General features: G+C 55.6%; 2 protein-coding genes across 3 annotated transcripts; one reads left to right on the top strand and one right to left on the bottom strand.

Annotated features, from left to right (window-relative positions):
- The first annotated feature begins 1,346 nt into the window (after nt 1-1,346).
- PHF19 (PHD finger protein 19) lies at nt 1,347-10,574 on the top strand. 2 transcript variants are annotated; one of them, XM_071766052.1, is made up of 15 exons: nt 1,347-1,438; nt 2,614-2,814; nt 3,085-3,166; nt 3,278-3,373; nt 3,469-3,569; nt 3,693-3,841; nt 4,178-4,273; nt 4,537-4,605; nt 5,388-5,508; nt 6,176-6,243; nt 6,341-6,511; nt 6,597-6,684; nt 7,719-7,804; nt 7,885-7,980; nt 8,263-10,574. In XM_071766052.1, exons 2-15 carry the CDS (start codon nt 2,623-2,625, stop codon nt 8,600-8,602), a joined length of 1,755 nt encoding a protein of 584 aa, XP_071622153.1. In that variant the 5' UTR covers nt 1,347-1,438; nt 2,614-2,622; the 3' UTR covers nt 8,603-10,574. The 2 variants fall into 2 exon arrangements, with proteins under 2 accessions (XP_071622153.1, XP_071622152.1); XM_071766051.1 differs by having other exon boundaries at nt 1,355-1,438; nt 8,260-8,703.
- On the bottom strand, nt 10,528-20,504 carry CUTA (cutA divalent cation tolerance homolog). The gene is made up of 6 exons (XM_071766053.1): nt 20,353-20,504; nt 17,497-17,645; nt 13,954-14,013; nt 13,046-13,091; nt 12,660-12,709; nt 10,528-12,134 (listed from the first exon to the last, which is right to left on the bottom strand). Exons 1-6 carry the CDS (start codon nt 20,434-20,436, stop codon nt 12,032-12,034), a joined length of 492 nt encoding a protein of 163 aa, XP_071622154.1. The 5' UTR covers nt 20,437-20,504; the 3' UTR covers nt 10,528-12,031.
- Nucleotides 20,505-20,847: the final 343 nt, after the last annotated feature.

Genomic DNA, 20,847 nt, shown 5'->3' on the forward strand with positions numbered 1-20,847 from the left:
CACTGTGACTCACTGCAGAGTTGGGTTGTTGGACTGTTTTGAAGATGCGTCAGGTTCCCTGGTGAAGCCAAAGGATGGTGGTAACTCCAGGGAACGAGCTGCCATTTTTTATCAGCTGCCGAAACCGCTGCAAATAGGGGCCCAGAGGCTGGGTGTGGGCACAGCCTGGTGTGGCTTGGCACTGCATGGCACAGCATGGCACAGCATGGCACAGCATGGCATGGCATGTTGGGCTCCCTCCTGCAGCTGTTTTCACATTGTGCTGGGCTTTTCCTTACACACAGGGAACCACAAAGTGAAGAGAACAGCCTCTGGGTACCCATCACTCAGGGAACCCCATTTCCCATCAGGTTCACATCTCCTGCCAAGAGCCAGTGAGGAACCCTCAAGACACCCTTCCAATGTTTTGCGGGAAGGTTTGATTAAAAAAAATATATTTCTGAGATGACAGAATTATACCAAGGTGTTAAAAGACATTTCAGCACTGTGCCACCCATGGCTGGTGCCCAGGGGAGCTGCACACTTGCAGTGCAAGGTTTTTGCAGGTGTGCTGCGAGGCCCAGAGTGGGGGAAGCCACCCCAGAGCTCATCAATTACAGGCAATAAAATTCAAAGTGACTCTGCATGCGCCTGGCCCAGACCCTACACCGGGAACCAGCTCTCAACAGCTTGAGCAGCCCTGAATTTTTTTTTTTTTTTTTTTTTTTTTGGCAGCATTTTCCAGCAAACATCAAAACCTTAAGATTTCTTCTTGGCACTGACTGAAGCATTTTTGCAGCGATTGGTTTTTTTCTGCTGCAATTCAGAGAAAGGCAACCCCCGTTTCCAGGAATCCCGACGAGCACAGGTTGTTCCCTTGCATGGGGCAACACCGTGCACACAGGGCACCCCTGCCTGCACCCCACCCAGGGGGACCTGGGGGTGCCCTTTCCTGGCTGCAGCCACCTCTGCGTGGCACAGGGTGACAGTGGGAGCACGGCTGTCTCTGGGTGCTTTTGGGGAACCCCATATACGTGGGTGCTGACGGGTGGGTGGGGTGATGGTGCATGTGAGGATACAGGGTGCCCTGGAGGGGCTTGGGGGTGAGATGGTGGTACCCGTGTAGGGCAGAGGCTGGCACCCCATGGGGGGAGCAGCAGGGACCCCATGGGGTGGCAGCAGTTACCCCCCGGGGGGCCGCAGCTGGTACCCCCGCTGCTGCTCCCTGCCAGCCCTTGCACCGGGGCTGCTCCGCTCCGCTCCCCCCCCTGGGCCGCCCCAGCCCGAGGCTCCGCGGGCCGTGGGAGGCGGCGGGGGCGGCCCGGCGCTAATTGCATAATGGGGACGTCAAAGCGGCGGAAGGCGCGGGGGGAAGCGCGGGAATATGGCGGACGGCCCCCTCCGCGGGCCCCGGGCGGGCGGGAGCTGACCTGGCCCGGCGGCAGCAGCGAGGGCAGCGGTAAGGGCAGCGCCGGGGGGTGAACCCGGGGCGAGGGTGGGAGAAGCGGCGGGAAGGGGCCGGGGGCGGGCGGGCTCCGAGGCGCCTTTGAATGAGCCAATGGTGGCGGGGCCGCTCCCGGGGCTGCCCTCGGCAGGTGCCACCGACCCCGGGGACCCCCGCCCGCCCTGCCCGGTGGGTCCCGTTGCTCGGAGCGGGGGAAGGTTCTACCGGACCGGTGGGGAGCGGCGGGGGTCGTGTCTCTCCTCCAGCCCCTCCACCGCCGCTTTCCCGACGCGAAGCTCCGAGCCGGCGGTGCTGGCACTTCGCAGCTCGGTGGCACTTGGTGCTGCGGTTCTGCCAGCCCCGTCCCGCAACAGTTCGTGGGGGTTTGTGGTTTGCTTCTGGTTTGGTTGCGGGATTTTTTGTTTGGTTTTTTTTTTTTGGTCGCAAACGGTTTACCGTAAGCCCGATGGTCCTGCCCGTCCCGACTGTCCCTGTGTCCCTGGGAGTGTCGTGACCCGCCCGCCCGGGCAGGGCTGGCGACACCGGGGGGTCCGTGGGGTTGGGTCACGCGTGTTGCGGTGACCGGAGAGCAAAGCTGGGAAGGAAAGTAACTTTTTCGGTTGTTTTTCTGCTGCGGGTCGGGGGCGGCAGCGCGGGCTGGGGCTGTCACCGTCTGCCTGGGGAGCTCGGGACGCGGCTGCCGGGTGCCACCCGCTGCCTGTGCTGCTGCTGCTGCCGCCTCCTCGTCGCTCCCGGGGCGGCCCCGTGGGTTTGGGAGCTCGTGAAACTGCCAGGAAATCGTGAATTAAAGATGACGTGAAATTGCAAGCTGTTCCCCCCCTCCGGTGCCCCTTCCCGAGGCTGAGCTGTGCGGGGCTGTGCCGTGTCCCCGTGTCTCGCCGCTTCGTGATGCAGGAGCCGAGGCGGGAGAGGGGTGGGGAGGCGAGTTAATTCAGTCCTGCTCAAGGATGGCAAAGATTGCGGCTGCTCCCTCTAATTACAATTAAATTACCCGAGGATGAACTCGGCTCAATCGTGCTTATTTTGCAGGTCATGAGCACCCCACTGGTGGGCTTGCAACAGCCCCCGGCTCTGTGCTTCTGGGCAAAACCCTCTGGAATGCCATTCCGGGCTGATGGGTGTCACGGTACAAGGGCAGGGTGACAAGTGTGTGTGTGTGTCCCCTCCAGGCTCTACTGATGGAGACCACCAAGCTCAACCCCATCATCCGGGATGTCTACACAGCTGCTGGCCGTGCCCAGCAGGCACCCCCCAACACCTCGGTGTGGAGGGGCAGCAGCTGCAGGGAGCTGATGGTGAAGCTGACAGAGGGGCAGTACGTGCTGTGCCGCTGGACTGATGGGCTCTATTACCTCGGGAAGATCAAAAGGGTAAGGTGGGCACCCAAAAGGGTAAGGTGGGCACCCAAAAGGGTAAGGTGGGCACCCAGGGTGTAGCTAGTGCTGTTTCTTGTGTTGGCTTGTGGTTCAGAGAGGTGCTGGCCTGGGCTGTAATGCATTTTTGGTCATCATATTTTGGGCCGATATCCTACCTTGAAGTATCCCATCCCAAACCCAACCTCCTGTGGTCACCTGGGAGAAAGGGGAAGTCCTGGGAATGGGAGCTGATGCTTGGTGGTTCTTCTCTCTCTCTGACTGCAGGTGAGTGGCTCCAAGCAGAGCTGCCTGGTCACATTTGAGGACAACTCCAAGTACTGGGTCCTCTGGAAGGACATCCAGCATGGTGAGTGCTGGCCCATCCTCCCTTCCTGCCACCTCCCTGGGGGATCCTTCCCAGCACTGCAGAGGTGGCTGTGTCTGGTGTCTCCATCTCTGCCATCTCCCTGTCCCACAGCTGGTGTCCCTGGGGAGGAGCCCAAGTGCAACATCTGCCTGGGGAAGACGTCGGGCCCCACCAACGAAATCCTCATCTGTGGGAAGTGTGGGCTGGGTGAGTGTGGGTCCATCACCCCAGGGGGGGGTGGTGTGAGGGCCTGGGCCTGGGCCTGGCCAGCCTGGTGTCCCTGACCCCCAGCCCTCCCACAGGTTATCACCAGCAGTGCCACATCCCGGTGGCCAGCGGTGGCGAGGGCCCCCTGGGGACACCGTGGTTCTGCCGCCGCTGCATCTTTGCCCTGGCCGTGCGGGTGAGTGACGCTGCCCGGGGGTCACGGGTCACCAGCACCACGGGCTGCCCACCCCTGGCTCAGCGGTGCAGGATGTGATCCCCTGGGTGGGCCGTGCTGACCCCCATCCCCTCGGTCCCGCAGAAGGGGGGTGCCCTGAAGAAGGGAGCCATTGCCAGGACGCTGCAAGCTGTCAAGATGGTGCTGTCCTACAACCCCGACCTCCTGGAGTGGGACTCCCCGCACCGCACCAACCAGCAGCAGTGCTACTGCTACTGTGGGGGCCCTGGCGAGTAAGCCCCTGCCTGCCAGGAGGGTTGTTGTGTTTGGTTTTGTGGGGAAAAGCATTCACCAAGGCAGGTAGGATCAGGTCAGGGAGTTTTTTCTCCTAAGAGAGCAGTCCCCAGCTTGCAGGGCATTGCCCTGGGACTGGCAGTTTTGCTGCCTCTGCCATCCAGGTCCCTGCTCGCTGCGGGTGGCACTGCTCACACCTCTTTAGCTGTGGAAAATATAAGTTAGGGTCAGACTTTCCCTGGCTGGGGGGGATCTGTGCCCGGGAGGGGGTCAGGGCAGTTTCTGCCCTCACCACACGCTGCCCTCACCACCACCCACGTCCTCTCCCTTCCCAGGTGGTACCTGAAGATGCTGCAGTGCTACCGCTGCCGGCAGTGGTTCCATGAAGCCTGCACCCAGTGCCTCAGTGACCCCATGATGTTTGGAGACCGGTATGTCCCTTCCAGATTTGCTGGGCTGCTGCTGGGTGTCAGGGCTGCCTTACTTGGGGGGCTTCTACTCTCACGTGTCTCCAGTCTGCAAGTCCTCAGCCTGGCTGTGACATCCTAAGGATCAGCCACCCCAAGGGCAGACGGGTGTCCCCATCCCGCAGAGCCCTGCTCCTGCCAGCTGTGCTCTCCTCACCCTGACCTGTCCCCAGGCTCTGCAAGGGGTGACCCCCACCCCCAGCACTCCCCTTCCTGATGTTTTCCAGGTTCTATGTGTTTTTCTGCTCTGTGTGCAACCAGGGACCTGAATACATCAAGCGCCTGCCCTTGAGATGGTAAGAGACAACCCCGGCTCCTTTGGGAGGCCCAGGGGTGGCCATGGGGTGGTTCAGCCATACCTGAGAAGATAACTGCAAAAAGCAATCAGGTGACAAGCCACCCAATTCTGTGATTAAATACAAATGGGACCTTCTAGGGAACTTTGCTGGTCTGAAAGCACTTTAGGAAAGCTCTGAGCAGAGCGAGCAGCCCAGCTTTCCCCTGCTCTTCCCCCTGTGCTCAGCCGTGTGGGACGTGTGGGACAGTGGCTCCAAGCAGCTCAGTGCTGGAGGCTGGAAGAAGAATAAGGGAAATCCTTCAGGATATGTGGCTTGGCTTTCACGTTCAGAGAAAATTAAAATCCCGCAGGATAGAGTGGGTTGTGGAAATAGACAGTGTATTTTCAAGTGAATAAGAGCTGTCCAGCTCCCAAAACTAACTGCAGCAAGAGCATGGCTGGGGCTTATTAAAAAGCTGGGAAACTGGGCATTTATCCTGGGAATGCATGTCTTCCAGTTCCTGGGCTTAGGGGTCTTGGCACTTGGGGTTTGTCCCAGCTGCAGGCAGTATCCATCCCCTCCCCAAAGCTCAGGGGATGCTCTCCTGGCCATGGCAGCATCCCCTGGGCTGTGTGTCCAGGCCAGGGTTGCTTCCCCTGTGGGCTGTGGGGGTGGTCTTGGCTTCCACTGAGGAATTTTTTGGGCAGGGGCTGCACTCACAGAGCTGAGCATCGTGGTGAGCACCATTCTGCCAGGGAGAGGGTGGTCTGCTGACCCTCTGACCCCCTTTGCTCCCACAGGGTGGATGTTGTCCATCTTGCCCTTTACAACCTGGGTGTACAGAGCAAGAAGAAGTACTTTGACTTTGAGGAGATCTTGGCCTTTGTGAACCATCACTGGGACCCACTGCAGCTTGGAAAGGTAAAAACAAACAACTGGAGCTTGGGCTGGAGAGCTGCTGCAGGGAGGGAGAGGTGGTGCTGGGGGTGTTAAAGTCACTGTCATGGCCAGCTGGCCCCAAAACCTCAGCTTGGAGGGACCAGATCCACCACTCCCAGTGGTGTCAGCCCTTGGGCAGGGGTTCTGGACAGAACTGAGGGGCCCAGGGGGGTTGAGGGAGGAGTGAAGGGTGGGAAGGGATGTGCCCACATGTTGGCAGTGCCACTGTCAGCCCCTCTCTGGTAGTGTCACTGTCAGCCCCTCTCTGGTGAGCTCAGGCATCTCGGCAAAACCCGGGCTCATGCAGCACTCAGCCTGGGCAACTCCTGCTCAAAATTCACTCCTGCTCTGGGATTTCCCTTTGGTGGGTGCTCAACCTGAGACCTTTCCCTGTTGGAGCTAAGCCTGGACAAAGTGCTGAAGCTGAGGCGTGTTGGGTGTGTGTCAGGAGGGATCAGTTCCCTGCGGATGTCTCCTGCTCCTGCACCGGTGGTGGTGTCTGAAGCCAAACCTGGGGGGTTTCTGACTTGGGCATCCCCAGCCCCCTGACCTCGGGCAGAAGCTGAAACCTGGAGCTGGGGTTCCCCTCTTTAGTTATTGCATAAGGGTGGTGGGCACCAAGCCCTTCCTGACCCCACCTCTCCCGCAGCTAACGGGCACCCCCATCTCCAAGCGTGGTCCCCACCTCCTCAACGCCCTCAACAGCTACAAGAGCAGGTGAGACCCTGGTGAGGGAGATGGAGGGGTGCAGGGTGCTCCTGTGACACCCCCCCCCCTGCAGCTGAGGGGGTGTTTCTCCCCTTTGGCCTGCCAGGTTCCTGTGTGGGAAGGAGATCAAGAAGAAGAAATGCATCTTCCGCCTGCGGATCCGCGTCCCCCCGACCCCCCCCAGCAAAGTGCTGCCCGAGAGAGCCCCTGGCGGGGGGGAGGGGGGCTCCTGCGAGCTGAAGAAAGGGGGGAAAAGCAAATATATCCATAAAGATAGGTGAGAGGCCAAATTCACCGTGGCTCCCCCCTCCCTGCCATGCTCCTCTGGGGGTCTGCCAGCTTCACCCCCCCTGGCTTTGCAGCCTCCTGCCACGGCAGCTCCAGCAGCAGAAGCGTCGGGCAGCACGGCGTAAGAGGACAAAGTTCCTGCTGGAGGATGCAATTCCCAGTGTGAGTCTCTCATCCCTCCTCTGCCTGACCACCCTCTGGGCTCCAGCAGCTCGGTGGGACAGAGAGCTTCCATAACCCTCCCCTCCCCAGGCTTCTTCCCCTCCCCAGGCTTCTTCCCCTCCCCAGGCTTCTTCCCCTCCCCAGGCTTCTTCCCCTCCCCAGGCTTCTTCCCCTCCCCAGCCCCTCCCATCCCCTCTTCTCTCCACTGATCCCACCACCTCCCCTCCCCGCCCTTGTCCTCCCCGCCCTTGTCCTCCCCGCCCTTGTCCTCCCCGCCCTTGTCCTCCCCGCCCTTGTCCTCCCCGCCCTTGTCCTCCCCGCCCTTGTCCTCCCCGCCCTTGTCCTCCCCGCCCTTGTCCTCCCCGCCCTTGTCCTCCCCGCCCTTGTCCTCCCCGCCCTTGTCCTCCCCGCCCTTGTCCTCCCCGCCCTTGTCCTCCCCGCCCTTGTCCTCCCCGCCCTTGTCCTCCCCGCCCTTGTCCTCCCCGCCCTTGTCCTCCCCGCCCTTGTCCTCCCCGCCCTTGTCCTCCCCGCCCTTGTCCTCCCCGCCCTTGTCCTCCCCGCCCTTGTCCTCCCCGCCCTTGTCCTCCCCGCCCTTGTCCTCCCCGCCCTTGTCCTCCCCGCCCTTGTCCTCCCATCCCTTGTCCTCCCATCCCTTGTCCTCCCATCCCTTGTCCTCCCATCCCTTGTCCTCCCATCCCTTGTCCTCCCATCCCATCTCCTCCCATCCCATCTCCTCCCATCCCATCTCCTCCCATCCCATCTCCTCCCATCCCATCTCCTCCCATCCCATCTCCTCCCATCCCATCTCCTCCCATCCCATCTCCTCCCATCCCATCTCCTCCCATCCCATCTCCTCCCATCCCATCCCTGTGGCTCCCCCTGAGGTTCCTCTGCTCCTCCTGGCAGGGAGACCTCCATCCCATGCCCTGGGTTTGGCAGATGCTCTGTGCCCGGCCCACTTCCCAGGGGCTGTGGGGGGGTCTGGTGGTGCTGATGTGGCAGGGATGAGTGTCCCTTTGTTTTTGGTGGCACAGAGTGACTTCACCTCAGCCTGGAGCACCAACCACCACCTGGCCAGCATCTTTGACTTCACGCTGGATGAAATTCAGAGCCTCAAAAGGTCTGTGTGGCTGGGCTGGGGGTGAGGACCTGTGATGTCCCTTGTACCAGGCTGGGGGTGACACTGCCTCCTGTCCCCAGTGCCAGCTCGGGACAGACTTTCCTGTCAGACGTGGACTCCACGGATGCCACCAGCACCTCAGGCTCAGCCACCACAAGCCTTTCCTACAAGTCCAGGTGAGGGCTGTGCCTCTTGTCCCTCCTAGGGGGGTTCTGGTGGCACGGCCAGGGGAAAAGGGGCTCTGCCCCCACAGCTCCCTCGTGTCCTGCCCCGGGGCTGTCCCACACCAGGGAGCTTTTCTTCCCAGAACAGTCTGGGGGTCCCTGCATGGTGCTGGGTCAGGGCTGGGTGCTTGCTGGGCTCTCCCAAATTCCTGGTGTGCTCCCTCCAGGCTCACAGGTGGGGTGTGGGGGGGCACCTTTTGGGGTGCTACCCTGACCCCTCCTTTGTCCCAGCAGCCACAGGACCCTGGGCAGCCGCAAGCGCAAGTTGGCAGCACCGACCTATGGCTCGGTGGGGTCCATGAGGAGAGGAGGGCAGGAGGGGGGTGGGCACCCACCTGGGGGCACCCACGAGGGTCCCGAGCGCCCGCCGGATGACGGCATCGACAGCCACACCTTGGAGAGCATCAGCGAGGACGATTCCTCCCTCTCCCACCTCAAGTCCTCCATCAGCAGCTACTTCGGGGCGGCGGGCAGGTTGGTCTGTGGGGAGAAGTACCAAGTGCTGGCACGGAGGGTGACACTGGAGGGGAAGGTGCAGTACCTGGTGGAGTGGGAAGGCACAACCCCCTGCTGAGCCCTGACAGCCCCCAGACCTCTCAGTGCCAAAGCAGCGGAGGTTGGGATGATGGGGAGCCCCGGGGAGGGAGGAGGGATGCTGACCCCACAGGGAGGGCTGGACCCCTCCATGCTTGGGAGGTGCCAGCTGGGGATGGCTCCCTGGGGGTGGCCACAGCACCCGAGCTGTCACTGTCCCCATCAGCTGTCCAGGCCGCTGGATTTCTTTTATTAGAGCAGTTTTATTCCGTTGTTTCTGTGTTTGCAAAGAGTGTGGCCCGGCTGAGCTTTCTGATGGAGCCTTTGGTCGAGCCCCTGGTGCCATCAGGGTGGTGGCAGGAGCAGGGCTGGCATTCCCAGGAGGGTCTTCCCGGCGTGGTGGGCACCCTGACACAGGGGGATGTTGTGCTGGCATTGTCCCTGACTCATCCCCATATCCAAGCCTTGCAGAGCAGCCTCGAGGGGCTTCTGCTGCTGTCTCACAAAGCAGCCCCCTCCCCACGCTTTCACAGCCCCTCCCTACACCCATGGGAGATGGGGGGTGAAGGGTTTTTCCTCCATTCATTAAAAGAATGGGGGTTGTTTTAAATGAGGGGAAAATGCCCCATAAAGAGCCCATGTGCAGCCAGCTCCCATGGCTGCAGGGCAGATGTATGTGCTTGCTCTCATCCCTGTTCCTGGAAGGGGTGAGGTTGATACACCAGCTTTGGTTCTTCTTCTTCTTCTTCTTCTGACAATCATGGTCTTGGAAGAGATCAGCCAAAAGTTACACCCTTGCCTTAAAACCACCTCAGCCATTTCACAGACTGGAGCCCCAAGCCTTTATTCCTGCAGGAATCCTCATCCTCAGCAGCCAAAGGCTGAGGAGGGCAGCAGGGGCATAGGGTGGGGGCTGTACCAGGGTCCCTGTGGCCATCCCCGTGGCCTTGTGGCTGTGCCTTGCTGGGGCATCTCTGCCCTTTCTTACTGCAGTGATGTTGAGTTGTGTGAGTGCGTGGGGTTGGTTTGTCTCCTCCTTTAACTAAAGCAATACTGCCAGGGTGTTCAGGAGCAAAGCAGTTGTCTTTTTTTTTAAAAAAAAAAATAAATTGATATCATCAGACATATTTTTTTCTAAGAGAGAACTATATATTTTTAATGCTATCCTCCTTGTCTCTCCCCTGTCACTGCTGTGACTGTCCCACCAGGGGGTCACAGAGGGTGGGCAGTGCCAGGGGGGCTGTGTGGGCCCATGTGTTCTTGTGAGATCTGCTGGTGGGGTGGTGGTGTAGAACTATAGGGGTTGTCTGTTGGAAAGTACTTCAAATTCTTTGGTGTAATCAGCCCAGGGGAGCAGGTGACACCTGCAAACCAGAGGCCAAAGCGTGGTCCCTAGAAACAAACTGCTTCAGCTACTGCTAAAATAAGATGGTGAAGGGGGGGTTGGCATTGTTCTCATTCCTCTAGCAGCCACCAGGCCTTTGCTGGTGACAAGTGACAACACAGGTGACACCTGGGGTTGTGCCTGTGTGGGCTGGGTCTGGGCTGTTCTGCTGCCCATCCTGGGAGCCTGAGCACTTGGTCACTCCTTCTGCTGCCTCTCAGCTTTGTCACCAAAGGGTTACCTGAAGTATTTCCCTTTCAGCAGTGCCTGTGAAGCCCTTTTTCTTGTGTGAGTTGCTGCCTGGGGGGATGGGGGCTGCCAAGAGCTGTGCCAGGGTCCAGTGGGGTTATTCCCATGGGATGTTCCAATGTGGGAGCACCCACAACGTGTAGCCCTGGTCTCTCTCCCTCTCTGGTCCCTCTCCTCCTGCAGAGAACTGAATGTGGAGCCTTTATAAGTATTTTTGTTGCAGAGTATATTTTGCATTAGCTGTAATAGAGATTATAATGACTCCATGCACCTTCTGAAGATTTATGAGTTCAGGTTGCTGCTTGCAATAACCAACTCTTGTTACACCCAGGTTGTAATTAATATGTTTAATGTACAATTAAAAAGTCGTTTTTTCCCACATCACTGGTTCTTTGTAGTGTCAGGATTACTGAGGTTGGGCAGTGGGGGTCAGTGTGTGCTCCCAGTGCCCTCCACAGTGCAGCTGGTACCACTGGGTCATGGTCTGTGGCAGGGTGGGATGTGCCCCTCCCTGGAGAGATGCTGCTGTGAAGCACAAGAATGGCAGAAGGGTGCAAAGGGGTGAGTGTGGGGACAGCTCAGGGGTGTGGGGGGACAGCAAGGGACAGGGACATCCCCTGCAGTGATGAGTTTTGTAGTGAGGGGCTGTCCTGAGGTCCCAGTCACCCCCATCATCTTCATCTTGGTCTCCAACTTGTGCATGGCACAAGGTGACCCTGACAGGGCTAAACAAAGCATAATTTGGGGATGCTGATGCTCACCTCATGGGCTTTGTTCCTTTTTGGCAGACCAGGTGCCTAGCTGGTACCCCCTGTTTCTTAGGAACATTTCTTCAGAGCTCTTCCCTCTTCTCTGTTCTGCACCCATAGCCCTTTCCCATCCTACCTCTGGCCCAGCTCTCTGCCTACAGATCTCCCTGGGCTGCTGCTCCATGAGGCCCAGGTGAGGAAATGGGATCCAGGGGAGGATCCCCCTGCATGGGGTAGGGGGAGAGGCTGCAAACCCCCCCTGAGCCCTTCCCCCTGCCCAGCTCCCTGAAGGTGCTGCACCTGCAACCCGTGACATGGGAACCTGCCCAGGTCAGAACCAGTCCTGTTTGTTCCCTTCCCAGCCACTTAACTCAGTGTTTTTCCAGAAGTTATGTCCCATTTAATTAGAACTATCAGCATCTTACAAGGTGATGGGCAACAAGCCAGGGCTGAGGTGTGGGCAGGGTGATGTCCTGCTGGCACACGGTGGCCCTGGGTGGCAGTGACCGGTGCCTGGCTCAGCAGGCAGGGCAGGCTCAGTGTCTGATAAATGCTTGCAGTGTTGGCTCAAGTTTGCTGTTTTCTTGGGTTTTTGTATGAGTGGAAGCAGCACGTTGTGTGACAGCAGGAGGGGGGTGTGAGCCAGCATGTCTGGGGGTGCCCATCACCATCCTGCTGCCTCCAGGCTGGGGAAGCAGGAGGAGAGGGAGCAGGATGCTGTGATGGGTGCTGCAGGGGGGCTCCAGGTGCTCTCTGTGGGGACACAGGGGCCATGGCTCCCAGCTGGCACTTGTTCTGGGGGCCTGAGGTATCCTCCAAACACTGCAGTGTCCTGGCATGAGCATCACTGTGGATCCTCTTGGTCGGTGCTGGGGTGAGTAACTCTTCCCTGCTTCAGCCTCCACCACCTCCAGGCTGCTCAGTGCTCCCTGGAGCAGAGGGTTGGGCCCAGGGGAGGATGTTTGGAGCTCAGACCAAATTCCCAGTCCCAGGTTTCCGTGTTATCTGTAAAGATACAAACTCCCTCCCTGCCTGTGGGGGTTCTCCTGGGCTCCCCAAAAAGCCAGGGGCTTCTTGCTCTCTGCAGTTAGTCCTGTGGGACACTTTCCTCTATCCACTTGAGGTACAGAGGGTTCCCTTGGTCAATAGGCAGGCTGATGATTTCAGGAATTTCAAAGGGATGGATGGATCTAAAGTGGAAACAGACCCAGAGGAACAGTGTCAGCACCAGCCCTGCAGCAGAACAGATCCAGGGGAGCAGAGGGCTCTGCTCCAGCCCTGCCCCATGCTCTCTGCTGACTTCAAAGCACCCACATCTTCTTTTTTGCCACGTGAGAATTTTCCTTCAAGTTTGGGGTTTACCACAGGCAGCAGCTGACTGCCAGGGGCCCTGGCCCAAAGCTGCCTGAGCTCAGTGCTGGGGAAATGCAGGAAATCCTGCCAGGAGGCAGCCCAGGAATAACCTTGAGTCAGGAGAAGGAGAATCCCTCCTCCCACCCGGGATGAAGCACAGCAGCTGCTGTTCCTGCCAACCTGGAGTTTTGCTGAAGCTATCAGGGTTTGGTTTTTGGCTTTTTTTGTTTTTTTCTTTTTTGCTGGATCACAAGGGCCAGGTCTCCCTGGGGGGGGAATGGGCTGAAGGAACTGATTCCCAAAGCCTGAGCATGAGCTGCCAGCATACCTGGGATGGGAAACCCACAGAGCCAGAGCCTCACCTGACATAGTTGGACAGTTCACTTATTTTGGATGTCCTTGTTTGCACTAACTGTGGAGAGGGAAAAAAAAAAAACACAACAAAATCAATCAAAAACAAGGGGAGAAAGGGACAGAACCATCCTGTATGCCCAGTTCCCCAGCACCTACTTAGCCCAGCTGGTGCCCAGTGGTGCAGGAGGGGACTTTCCTGGGCTTTTTCCCAGGGGATGTCCCCTGTGGTCCATGGGGCCAGGTCAGGCTGCCACCCCCTGCCCTGCCTGCAGGGGGGTGCTTGGGTTCCCTGGGCCCTGTCCCAAATCTTGGGCAAGTTGATGCCACTGTCCCCAAACCACCTTGCAGCCACTTTCAGCCAGAGGTTTTCATGACAGGGAGAATTGTCCCTTACCAGCAATATTTCAGTGGATTCTTCCAGTTCCCCTTTCCAGAAATACCTGGATTTAAAAGAAAAGAAGCATCAGCAACCCCAGCTCTGGGTGCAGCCATGCCCATGCCCCCAGGAGGGGTTCAGTTTCCCTGCTCGGTGCTCTCTGCACCTTTTCCTTTACAAAATGGTGCTCGAGAAGCACCACTGGCCCCCAAAATTTGCTATACCCGTGGGGATTTAGGGACCAGACCCTCAAGAGAGCTGCCTGGGGAGGGTTTGGCAGGGCAAAGGAGCTTGGACTGGGGTGGTGGCCCCACTCCAAGCATCAGCTGAGGGCTGGTGGCTGCAGGGGCCATGGTGTGGTCTCTTTTTCCCTCTTTTCGCTGCAGGAGAGGGGATGTATTTCTCATGAGTCAGAGATGCTCTTTACAAAACATTTGTGTTGACAGAAGGCCACGGTGATTTCATCTGCAGGCTGGGTCCCTGTGCATGGAGGCACTCGGGGAGGTTGTGGGGTTGTCCCCTGAGCAGGGCACAGAGGAGAAACCAAAGGGAGCCCCAAGGCAGGGGCTGTGTATGAGCATCCCTGCCCTGCCCGTGGGGGCTGGGAGGGAAGATGGGGAAAAAGGGGGTTACTGGCTCTGCCCTAGCTCAGCAGCTCCAGCCCCAGCCTTCTGGAAACTCTTCCTCCACCTCCTGGGGCTGCAGGGTGCCCATCACTTCCTCCCCTCCCCTGGGAGCCTGGGGTTCACCTCTTCCCTGGGAGAATGTTCACCCTGAGGTTTATTCACCCCGGGGTACATTCACCCCGGGGTACATTCACCCCGGGGTACATTCACCCCGGGGTACATTCACCCCGGGGTACATTCACCCTGGGGTACATTCACCCTGGGGTTTATTCACCCTGGGGTTTATTCACCCTGACTTACAAGGCCAAGCTCTTGGGCAGGATGTTCACATAGGCAGCCAGCTTCTTATCCATGATGGCCCTGGGGGTGACAGGAGGGGAGTTAGTGACTGTCCCCAGCTTGCTGGCTTGTCCCCAACCACAGGAACATCCCCTTGTGCTGCCCCTGACTGCCAGCACCAGCTTTGACGTTGGAGATGGAGCAGTTAATTATTGGGGTTTATTATTCCCCTGGGTGCCCTCCAGCTGGAGCTGCTTCAGCTCAGGTCCTCCTGGCACAGCTCTGGAGCATCCCCCATGTCCCTCCCTTCCAGGAAGGAAGGTTTGGTGTGTCTGGAGCAGCAGCTGGGACCTGTGCTTTGCATGGTGCAAGGACCCTGCCCCATGTCAGTCCTGTCCCAGTGTCACCTTGGGGACATCAGGGCAGGGACTGAGCCATAGGGCTGCGAGGACCAGGGCTGGGATGGATGCCAAAGGGTTTTGTCTCCCTGTCCTGTAGTCATGCTGTCAAACTGTGCCTCTTCCTGGCACAGCAGACTAAATGGGGAGTTTGCTAAATTTCCAGCATCAAGGTTTTTCTGCCCAAAAAGTCCTAAAAATCTGAAGCCCAGATAAATTCCTTCCCTCTGGCTGCCTCCTTTCGCTGTGGCCTCATTTGTTACTGCAGAGCTGCAGAAGTGATATTTGGGTGATTAAAGAGGACTGAAGCAAGCTCAGGGTATATTTTTTTTTCAAGAATTAGGTCAAGTGTGTTGTTTTCTGACCACAGCAGTGGCTGGGCCCTTCTGGCAGAGCTGGCAGCCCCATCCCTCTGGCAGGCAGTTCTGGTCAAGGTCCTGTAGGGGTTATTTCACCTGTTGGGTTTCTCTAGCACTGCCCTCACCAGGCACTTCTTTGTACCCAGTGCTTTGGCAGTGGAAAGATTTAACTTCTAGATGACCTTGAACTGCAGAGGAGGCAGGAGTTGTTAGATATGGGAAGGCTCAGCTCAACAACATGGAAAAATTAACCCTTAGTGAGCTAAAGAATTAGAACTGTTCCTCTTAACTTCTGCTCCTCCCCAGGATTCTTTTTTCTTTTCTTTTTCTTTTTTTTTTTTTTCTTTTTTTTTTTTTTCTCTTGGTTTAGAGCAAGTTAAAAATTGATTGTCCTGGCATCCGGAGTATGGTAAAGACTGGAGATGATTACAAAACAAACCAGGGTGCCCCTGAGGGTGAGGAGAAGGAGCACAAGAGGTACCTCCCCCAGGGCTGTGACCTGAAGCCACCCCAGCCAGGGTGCCCACGGGTGTCTGCATCACCCCCTGACCCATCAGGAGTCCTGGGCCCTGCTGGCACCTCCCTCAGCTTCATCTCCAGCCCTGCTTTTTCTGTCCCTTTGTAGAAGTTTATCCCTTGCAAACAGGAGCAGGAGGAAAGGTGCTCTCCTCTGTGGCAGGGCAGGGAGGGATGGGGAGCAGCCCGGGTGCTGGGAGCAGGGATGCCCTTCCCCATTATCCCCTCACTGGAGAACCAGTGCCTGGACCCAGTTAACTCCTGGGATCAGGTGTCAGGATCACAGCAAAGGGACAGGGATGGGCTTCCCTCTGCTCTGGGGGGGTCAGGGGAGCTATGGCCTGAGAGCTCAGCCATCTGAGGAGCCTCTGCCTTGTTTCCTCTCAGCATCTGCAGCCAGGCAGAGGCATTTACTGCCTGCAGAGCATCTTGAGTTAATCTGCAGACCAACAAATGGCAGCAGTGTGAGTGGAGGTATCCCTGCTGGGCTCATCATGTCCCACACATGGCAGGAATCCTTTGGTTTTTGCTGCCTGCAACTTCCAAGTCACTTCAGTGCAGGAACCTTTTGATTTGGGTGAGTACCTTCCTAATTGCTTCTGCTCCATCCCAATAAACTGTGATCCTGACTGAGATCCTGAGCTTTGTTCTAGGAACCACAGGGATGGGAAACGTTGTAAGGAGCTGAACATGATCTGTGGAAAAACATCTGCAGAATACATGACACCTCTGGGTTGGGTATTTGATGTCTGTTTCTTTGTCCCTGCCTGATAAGATCTGAGTTGAAAGAGATGAAATATTAATAGGCAGAAAAGCAAAGAAAAATACCTGGAAAAGTCTAAGGCAGAACTGCTTTAATGGAGCTGCTGAGTTGGGTGGGGGGGCAGGGACCACACTGCCCAGCCCAGAGGGGACACCAGAGCTCCCCTGTGGCTTTGGGGTTTCTTCTAAGGATTTAAAATTAATAATAATATAGACAGACTGGGTAGAGACCTGATGCAACAAACAAGCTGGATGCTACATTTTCCCAGAAGCAAATCTGCTGCCACAGACCCTGAGCTCCTCTTCCTGAAGAACCAGAAAAATCCCTTGCAGTTTGATCCATCAAAGTGAGGGCTCCACCCAGGAATGCAAAGGAAGAATAGCCAGGCCAGCACCAGGAAAACTGAGTGGGAAAATCAGTGTGGAAGACGTGTGTCATCCCTTACAACAATGGCTCATTCATCCAAATTCCAGGACAAAGGAATTATTACACCAGCAACTGTAGTGCATATGTGTCAGCAATGGGGAGTGATTGATTTCCTCCCCCTTCCCTGCAAGGTAAGAACAAAGCATGGAAAACACTTGCAAAGCTGTTCAGATGAAGCATTTTGAGGGACTGAGGGCTCTTTTCACCAGCCATGTAGAGTTACTTTTTTTTCCAGAAGACATCAAACGGTACAGATATTATTCTATTTGAATTTCTCAATACAGTTGCAGTATTTAAGGTGACACAAAATCCCTTTCAGCAGCCTGTCACTTCTTGAATGTCTCTTTGGGAACACTTGACAGAAGACAGAGTTTTGGCAAGGAGCAGGGGAAACAGGGCAAGAGGTGTTGCAGGAAATGGAATGGTCCATCATAAACATTTCCCCAGTCAACACAGTTTCAGTCCTTTGAACAAACCATCTATTGAGGCAGGGACTGACAGATATGTGAAAAAAAAAGTCTGCATGCAAAGCATGTCGTACATAAAAGGAGAGGCAAAAAAGAATCCAGGTAAAGATCTCATTCCCTGAAGTGGTGTGGGCTCCCAGGTGGGACCTCCCAGGTGCCTGTTCTGGGCTTGCTGTGAATCACTTCTGCCTTTTATTTATTTCCACATCACTGTGCTTTGTCCCTCTTTATAAACAGCTCTCCTGGCATTATTATCACTTTTTTTTTTTTTTTTTTTTTTAGGGAAGAAGAGAAACTGTGGGAGATCAGAGAACATGGAGCTGGGCTTAGTCCATCTGAGGACCCAACCTTTTAGGGCCACGGCTTTAAAACAAGGCTCAAAAGAGCAAAGCAGTGGAACAAACTGAGCCCTGGCTTGATCTTGCTGTGGTTTGACCTCAGAAGCAACTCTCAGATGGCTTCCAGACAGCACAGCTCCTGGTAAGTGGCTACGTGGCAGGGAGAGGGAAAGAGAGAGGAAAGGAGAAGGGTGAGGGTGGAAGTGCAGAGCAGAGAGGAGCAAAGTTCCTCTCCAGGGAGAGGGGAAGCTGTTTCTGCACAGTCCCAGCAGACAAGCAAGGGAAGTGCCTTGGTACCTTGCAATGTCCTTGGCAATCTGCTGGTTGAGGCAGCTGATGAAGGCGATGGAGAGGGTGCCAGGGATGTAGCTGCCCGTGAAGGCAGAGTGCAGCTGCAGAGCAAAACCCCTCAGCACTGGGTACATCAGCAGGGACAGAGTCAGCACCTGAAATGAAAACTCTGTGAGTGATGGGGGGAGGTGAAATCCTGCTTTTTTTGTGAAACTAAGCATTTACAGGGGCTGTGGCTCCAGAAAAATCTCCAGGCTTCTTTTCTTGCAATGTCCCAGGAGCAGCAGCTGTGATTCCAGTGGAATTTGCCCCACTGGGAGATTCCTTCCCCTCTAGTGGGGTCAGACCCCTTCTGTGCCAAGTGCTCAGGGCAGGAGTGGGTTTTGAGTTTTTTGAGGTTGTATCTGTCCAAAGGGACCCAGATCTCTGCTGCAGGAGGTCCCACCCTGGGGGTTTCAGATCCTACCCTGCACCTCAGCACCCTGGGCTGGTTTTCCAAAGAAGAATAAGGAGGGAAGTCACTGACTGCCCTTGTTAAATTGCATTTCTATTGGAAAAAGGGGCAAGAAGGGAACCACCAGGTGTGGCTCCTACACCAATCCCATCTTTTTTCCTGCACCCATCCTTTGGCTGTGCACAACATCTCCATCCCTCTGGGAAATGATGGGCACAGGAGCCTCTGCTTCCCTGGGGATGAGGAAAGGAGAAGTATTACAGGTAGGAGGAGGGAAACAGATTCAGGATGAAGTCTGATGTAGGACTTGGAGCCATGGGAAGCCTGGAGTCTGTACTGGGACCTGGAGAGCTTTCATCCTGTCTGCCTGGGATGGTCACTGGCTTCTGCTGAGAGATGCTTTGCAGCCCAGCCAGGCTGTGATGCAGACACCCATAGCAAGCAAAGGGGGATAAAACTGCAATGCTGGCAATGAATTAATTATCTGATACCATCAGGATAGTGACATCGGGTCCTTCCAGGCATGGAAATCCTAATGGACACAGCCCAGGGCTGTCTCTGTCCAGCTGGGCTGCAGAAAACAAAAATTCTGTCTCTGTGGCCTGAGAGTGCAGTGGCACAAGTTGGGTGTGCTGTACATTAGATGCTGGTCCTGGCAAGAACTGCTCTGTACTCACATGCCATAAACACATGAACATGGAAATCTGTAATTATCCCAGTGGGGAGGTTGCTGGGGTTAATTGGGAGTGCTGAGGAATAGCTGAAGGATGGTGCCCCTACCCAGGCTGCAGTGTTCACTGGCTGCACAGCTGCTCTGCTCTTTGTCTTTTGTTTCTGAAACAAACAGCATCTGGCCCTTCTTCAACCACAGTGATAAAAAAAATGCTTACAAGACTAAGAGTATATTCCTTTTTCTCCCTTGCTCCCAACCTCCTTTTTCCTCTGGAAAAACCTCAAAACCTCCCACTATAGGGGCCAATGTCAGAGTTGTAGATTTTTTTTTTAAAAGACTGAATTAAAAAGTCACACTTGTCACCAAAGAGATGGGAACATTTTTCCATTTGGAAAATGACTGATGTGCTATATTTGTTGTCTCCTCTTTTCCAGTCCATTTGAAGGAATACTCTTTTTTATAACAAGGTTTCTCATCATAATTTTCAGAGCTCCTTCTGTGCTCTTTTTCCCACTAAGCCATTTAACAAATATCATGCAACAAATCCCAGAAGCTACTCAGAGAGTTAGAAGGCAGACAGGGATATGCTGGTGTATCTATTTCTCCAGATTAGAATGTAATCATGTCCCCTGCTCAGGGCAAAAAAAAACCAAAAACAACCCAACAAAATAAAACAAGAAATCCCACCTGTTCAGCAGGGTAATCCTTAATCATTTTAGATGATGTTTGTGCATGTGATAAGGAAATCCCCTGAAGCATTTCTGATTGAACATTGCTACAACTGTGACCACCCTTTTGGGGTTTAATTTTGGTTGGTTGGTTTGTTTGTGGGGTTTTTTTGGTTGTTTTTTTCTGAAAAGAAAGATGAAAGTCCCCTCCCTCCCCCCCCCCTTTTTTTTTTTTTTCTTTCTCAGAATAATCATATTTGCCAAGGATGGTGTGAAAGTGAAGGAGCAAATCTTCACCATTCCTATCTGCTCAGCCCAATAAACTCAAGGCTGCCAAAATGCTGAAGTGAACAAAACTGAAAAACCTGCTGTGAGGTTCCAAGTATTTCACTGAAAAGCTCTGACCAGCAAAATGACAGCTGAGTCCAGAGAGGAGAAGTCCCCGGGGAGATTTGTTTTGGCTTTGGCAAAGTGAAACAGCTTTAGGGTTTGAAATTACCATGTTAATACTTTTTGCCTGGTTTTGATGAGGTTATGTATATAAAAAAAAATAAAAACATATATATATATATATATAAACACAACCCCATCACACAACTTGTGGCAGTCTGGAGTGTACTATGATCTTCCTCATCCCAAGTGGAAAAAAACCTCCTGAGGGATTATATCTTTGCTCTCTGCAGTGGCTGGGAACACATTCCTCTTGCAGGAATTTTTTGTCCCCCCTCCCCGCCCCTTTTTTTTTTTTTTATTTTTCCTTTTTTTATTTTTCCTTTTTTTTTTTTTTTCCTTTTTTTCCCCCCTTTTTTATTTTTTTATTTTTTTTTTTTTTTCCCTTTTTTTTGTGCATTGTTTTTGTTTTTTTATTTTTGCTTTTGTTTTTGGTTCGTTTCGTTTTTTTCCAGAGCTCCCCTTACAAAGGTATCCCCAGAGGCACCGCCAGACTTTGCTTCTCATCCACCCCCTTTCCCAGCGGGTCACCCCCATCCCTCCCACCCTTTCATCCCCCCCTCATCCCAAACTCGGTGCCAGCCCTGGCTGCACCCAAGGGTTCCCCCCACACTTACCAGCACCAGGGTGCCCCTCCCGGGCCTCGGGCAGCCCTGCCCGGGGGGGAGCAGCAGCGACCAGCGCTGGCTCAGCCCCTCCATCTCTCTCCTCCGAGCCTTCACCTGCTCTGCCCCAGCCGGGAGCGCTGCCCGGGATGCCCGCCCGCAACAACTCCTCCTCCTCCTCTTCCTCCCTCTGCCCGGGACCCGCCCGCCGCGGGGGGAGCTGCGGGCACAGGGGACAGCGCGGGGTCCCCATCGCCCTCCCGTGGATCCTGCCCGAGCATCCCCGAGGCACCGGGATGGAGAGGTGGGGACAAGGACAAACGACCCCAGCAGCAGCGGGCACTAAAATTGTCCCTACCGGCACTAGTCCCAAAATTGTCCCCAGCGGCAGCATCAGTCACTAAAACTGTCCCCAGCACTCGGCACCGAAATTGTCCTCACCAACACGGTCACCAAAATCGCCCCCACCAGCATCACTCACCAGAACTGTCCCCACCAGCATCACTC

Source organism: Heliangelus exortis, chromosome 22, assembly GCF_036169615.1.
Source record: "Heliangelus exortis chromosome 22, bHelExo1.hap1, whole genome shotgun sequence".
Lineage (NCBI taxonomy): Eukaryota > Metazoa > Chordata > Aves > Apodiformes > Trochilidae > Heliangelus > Heliangelus exortis.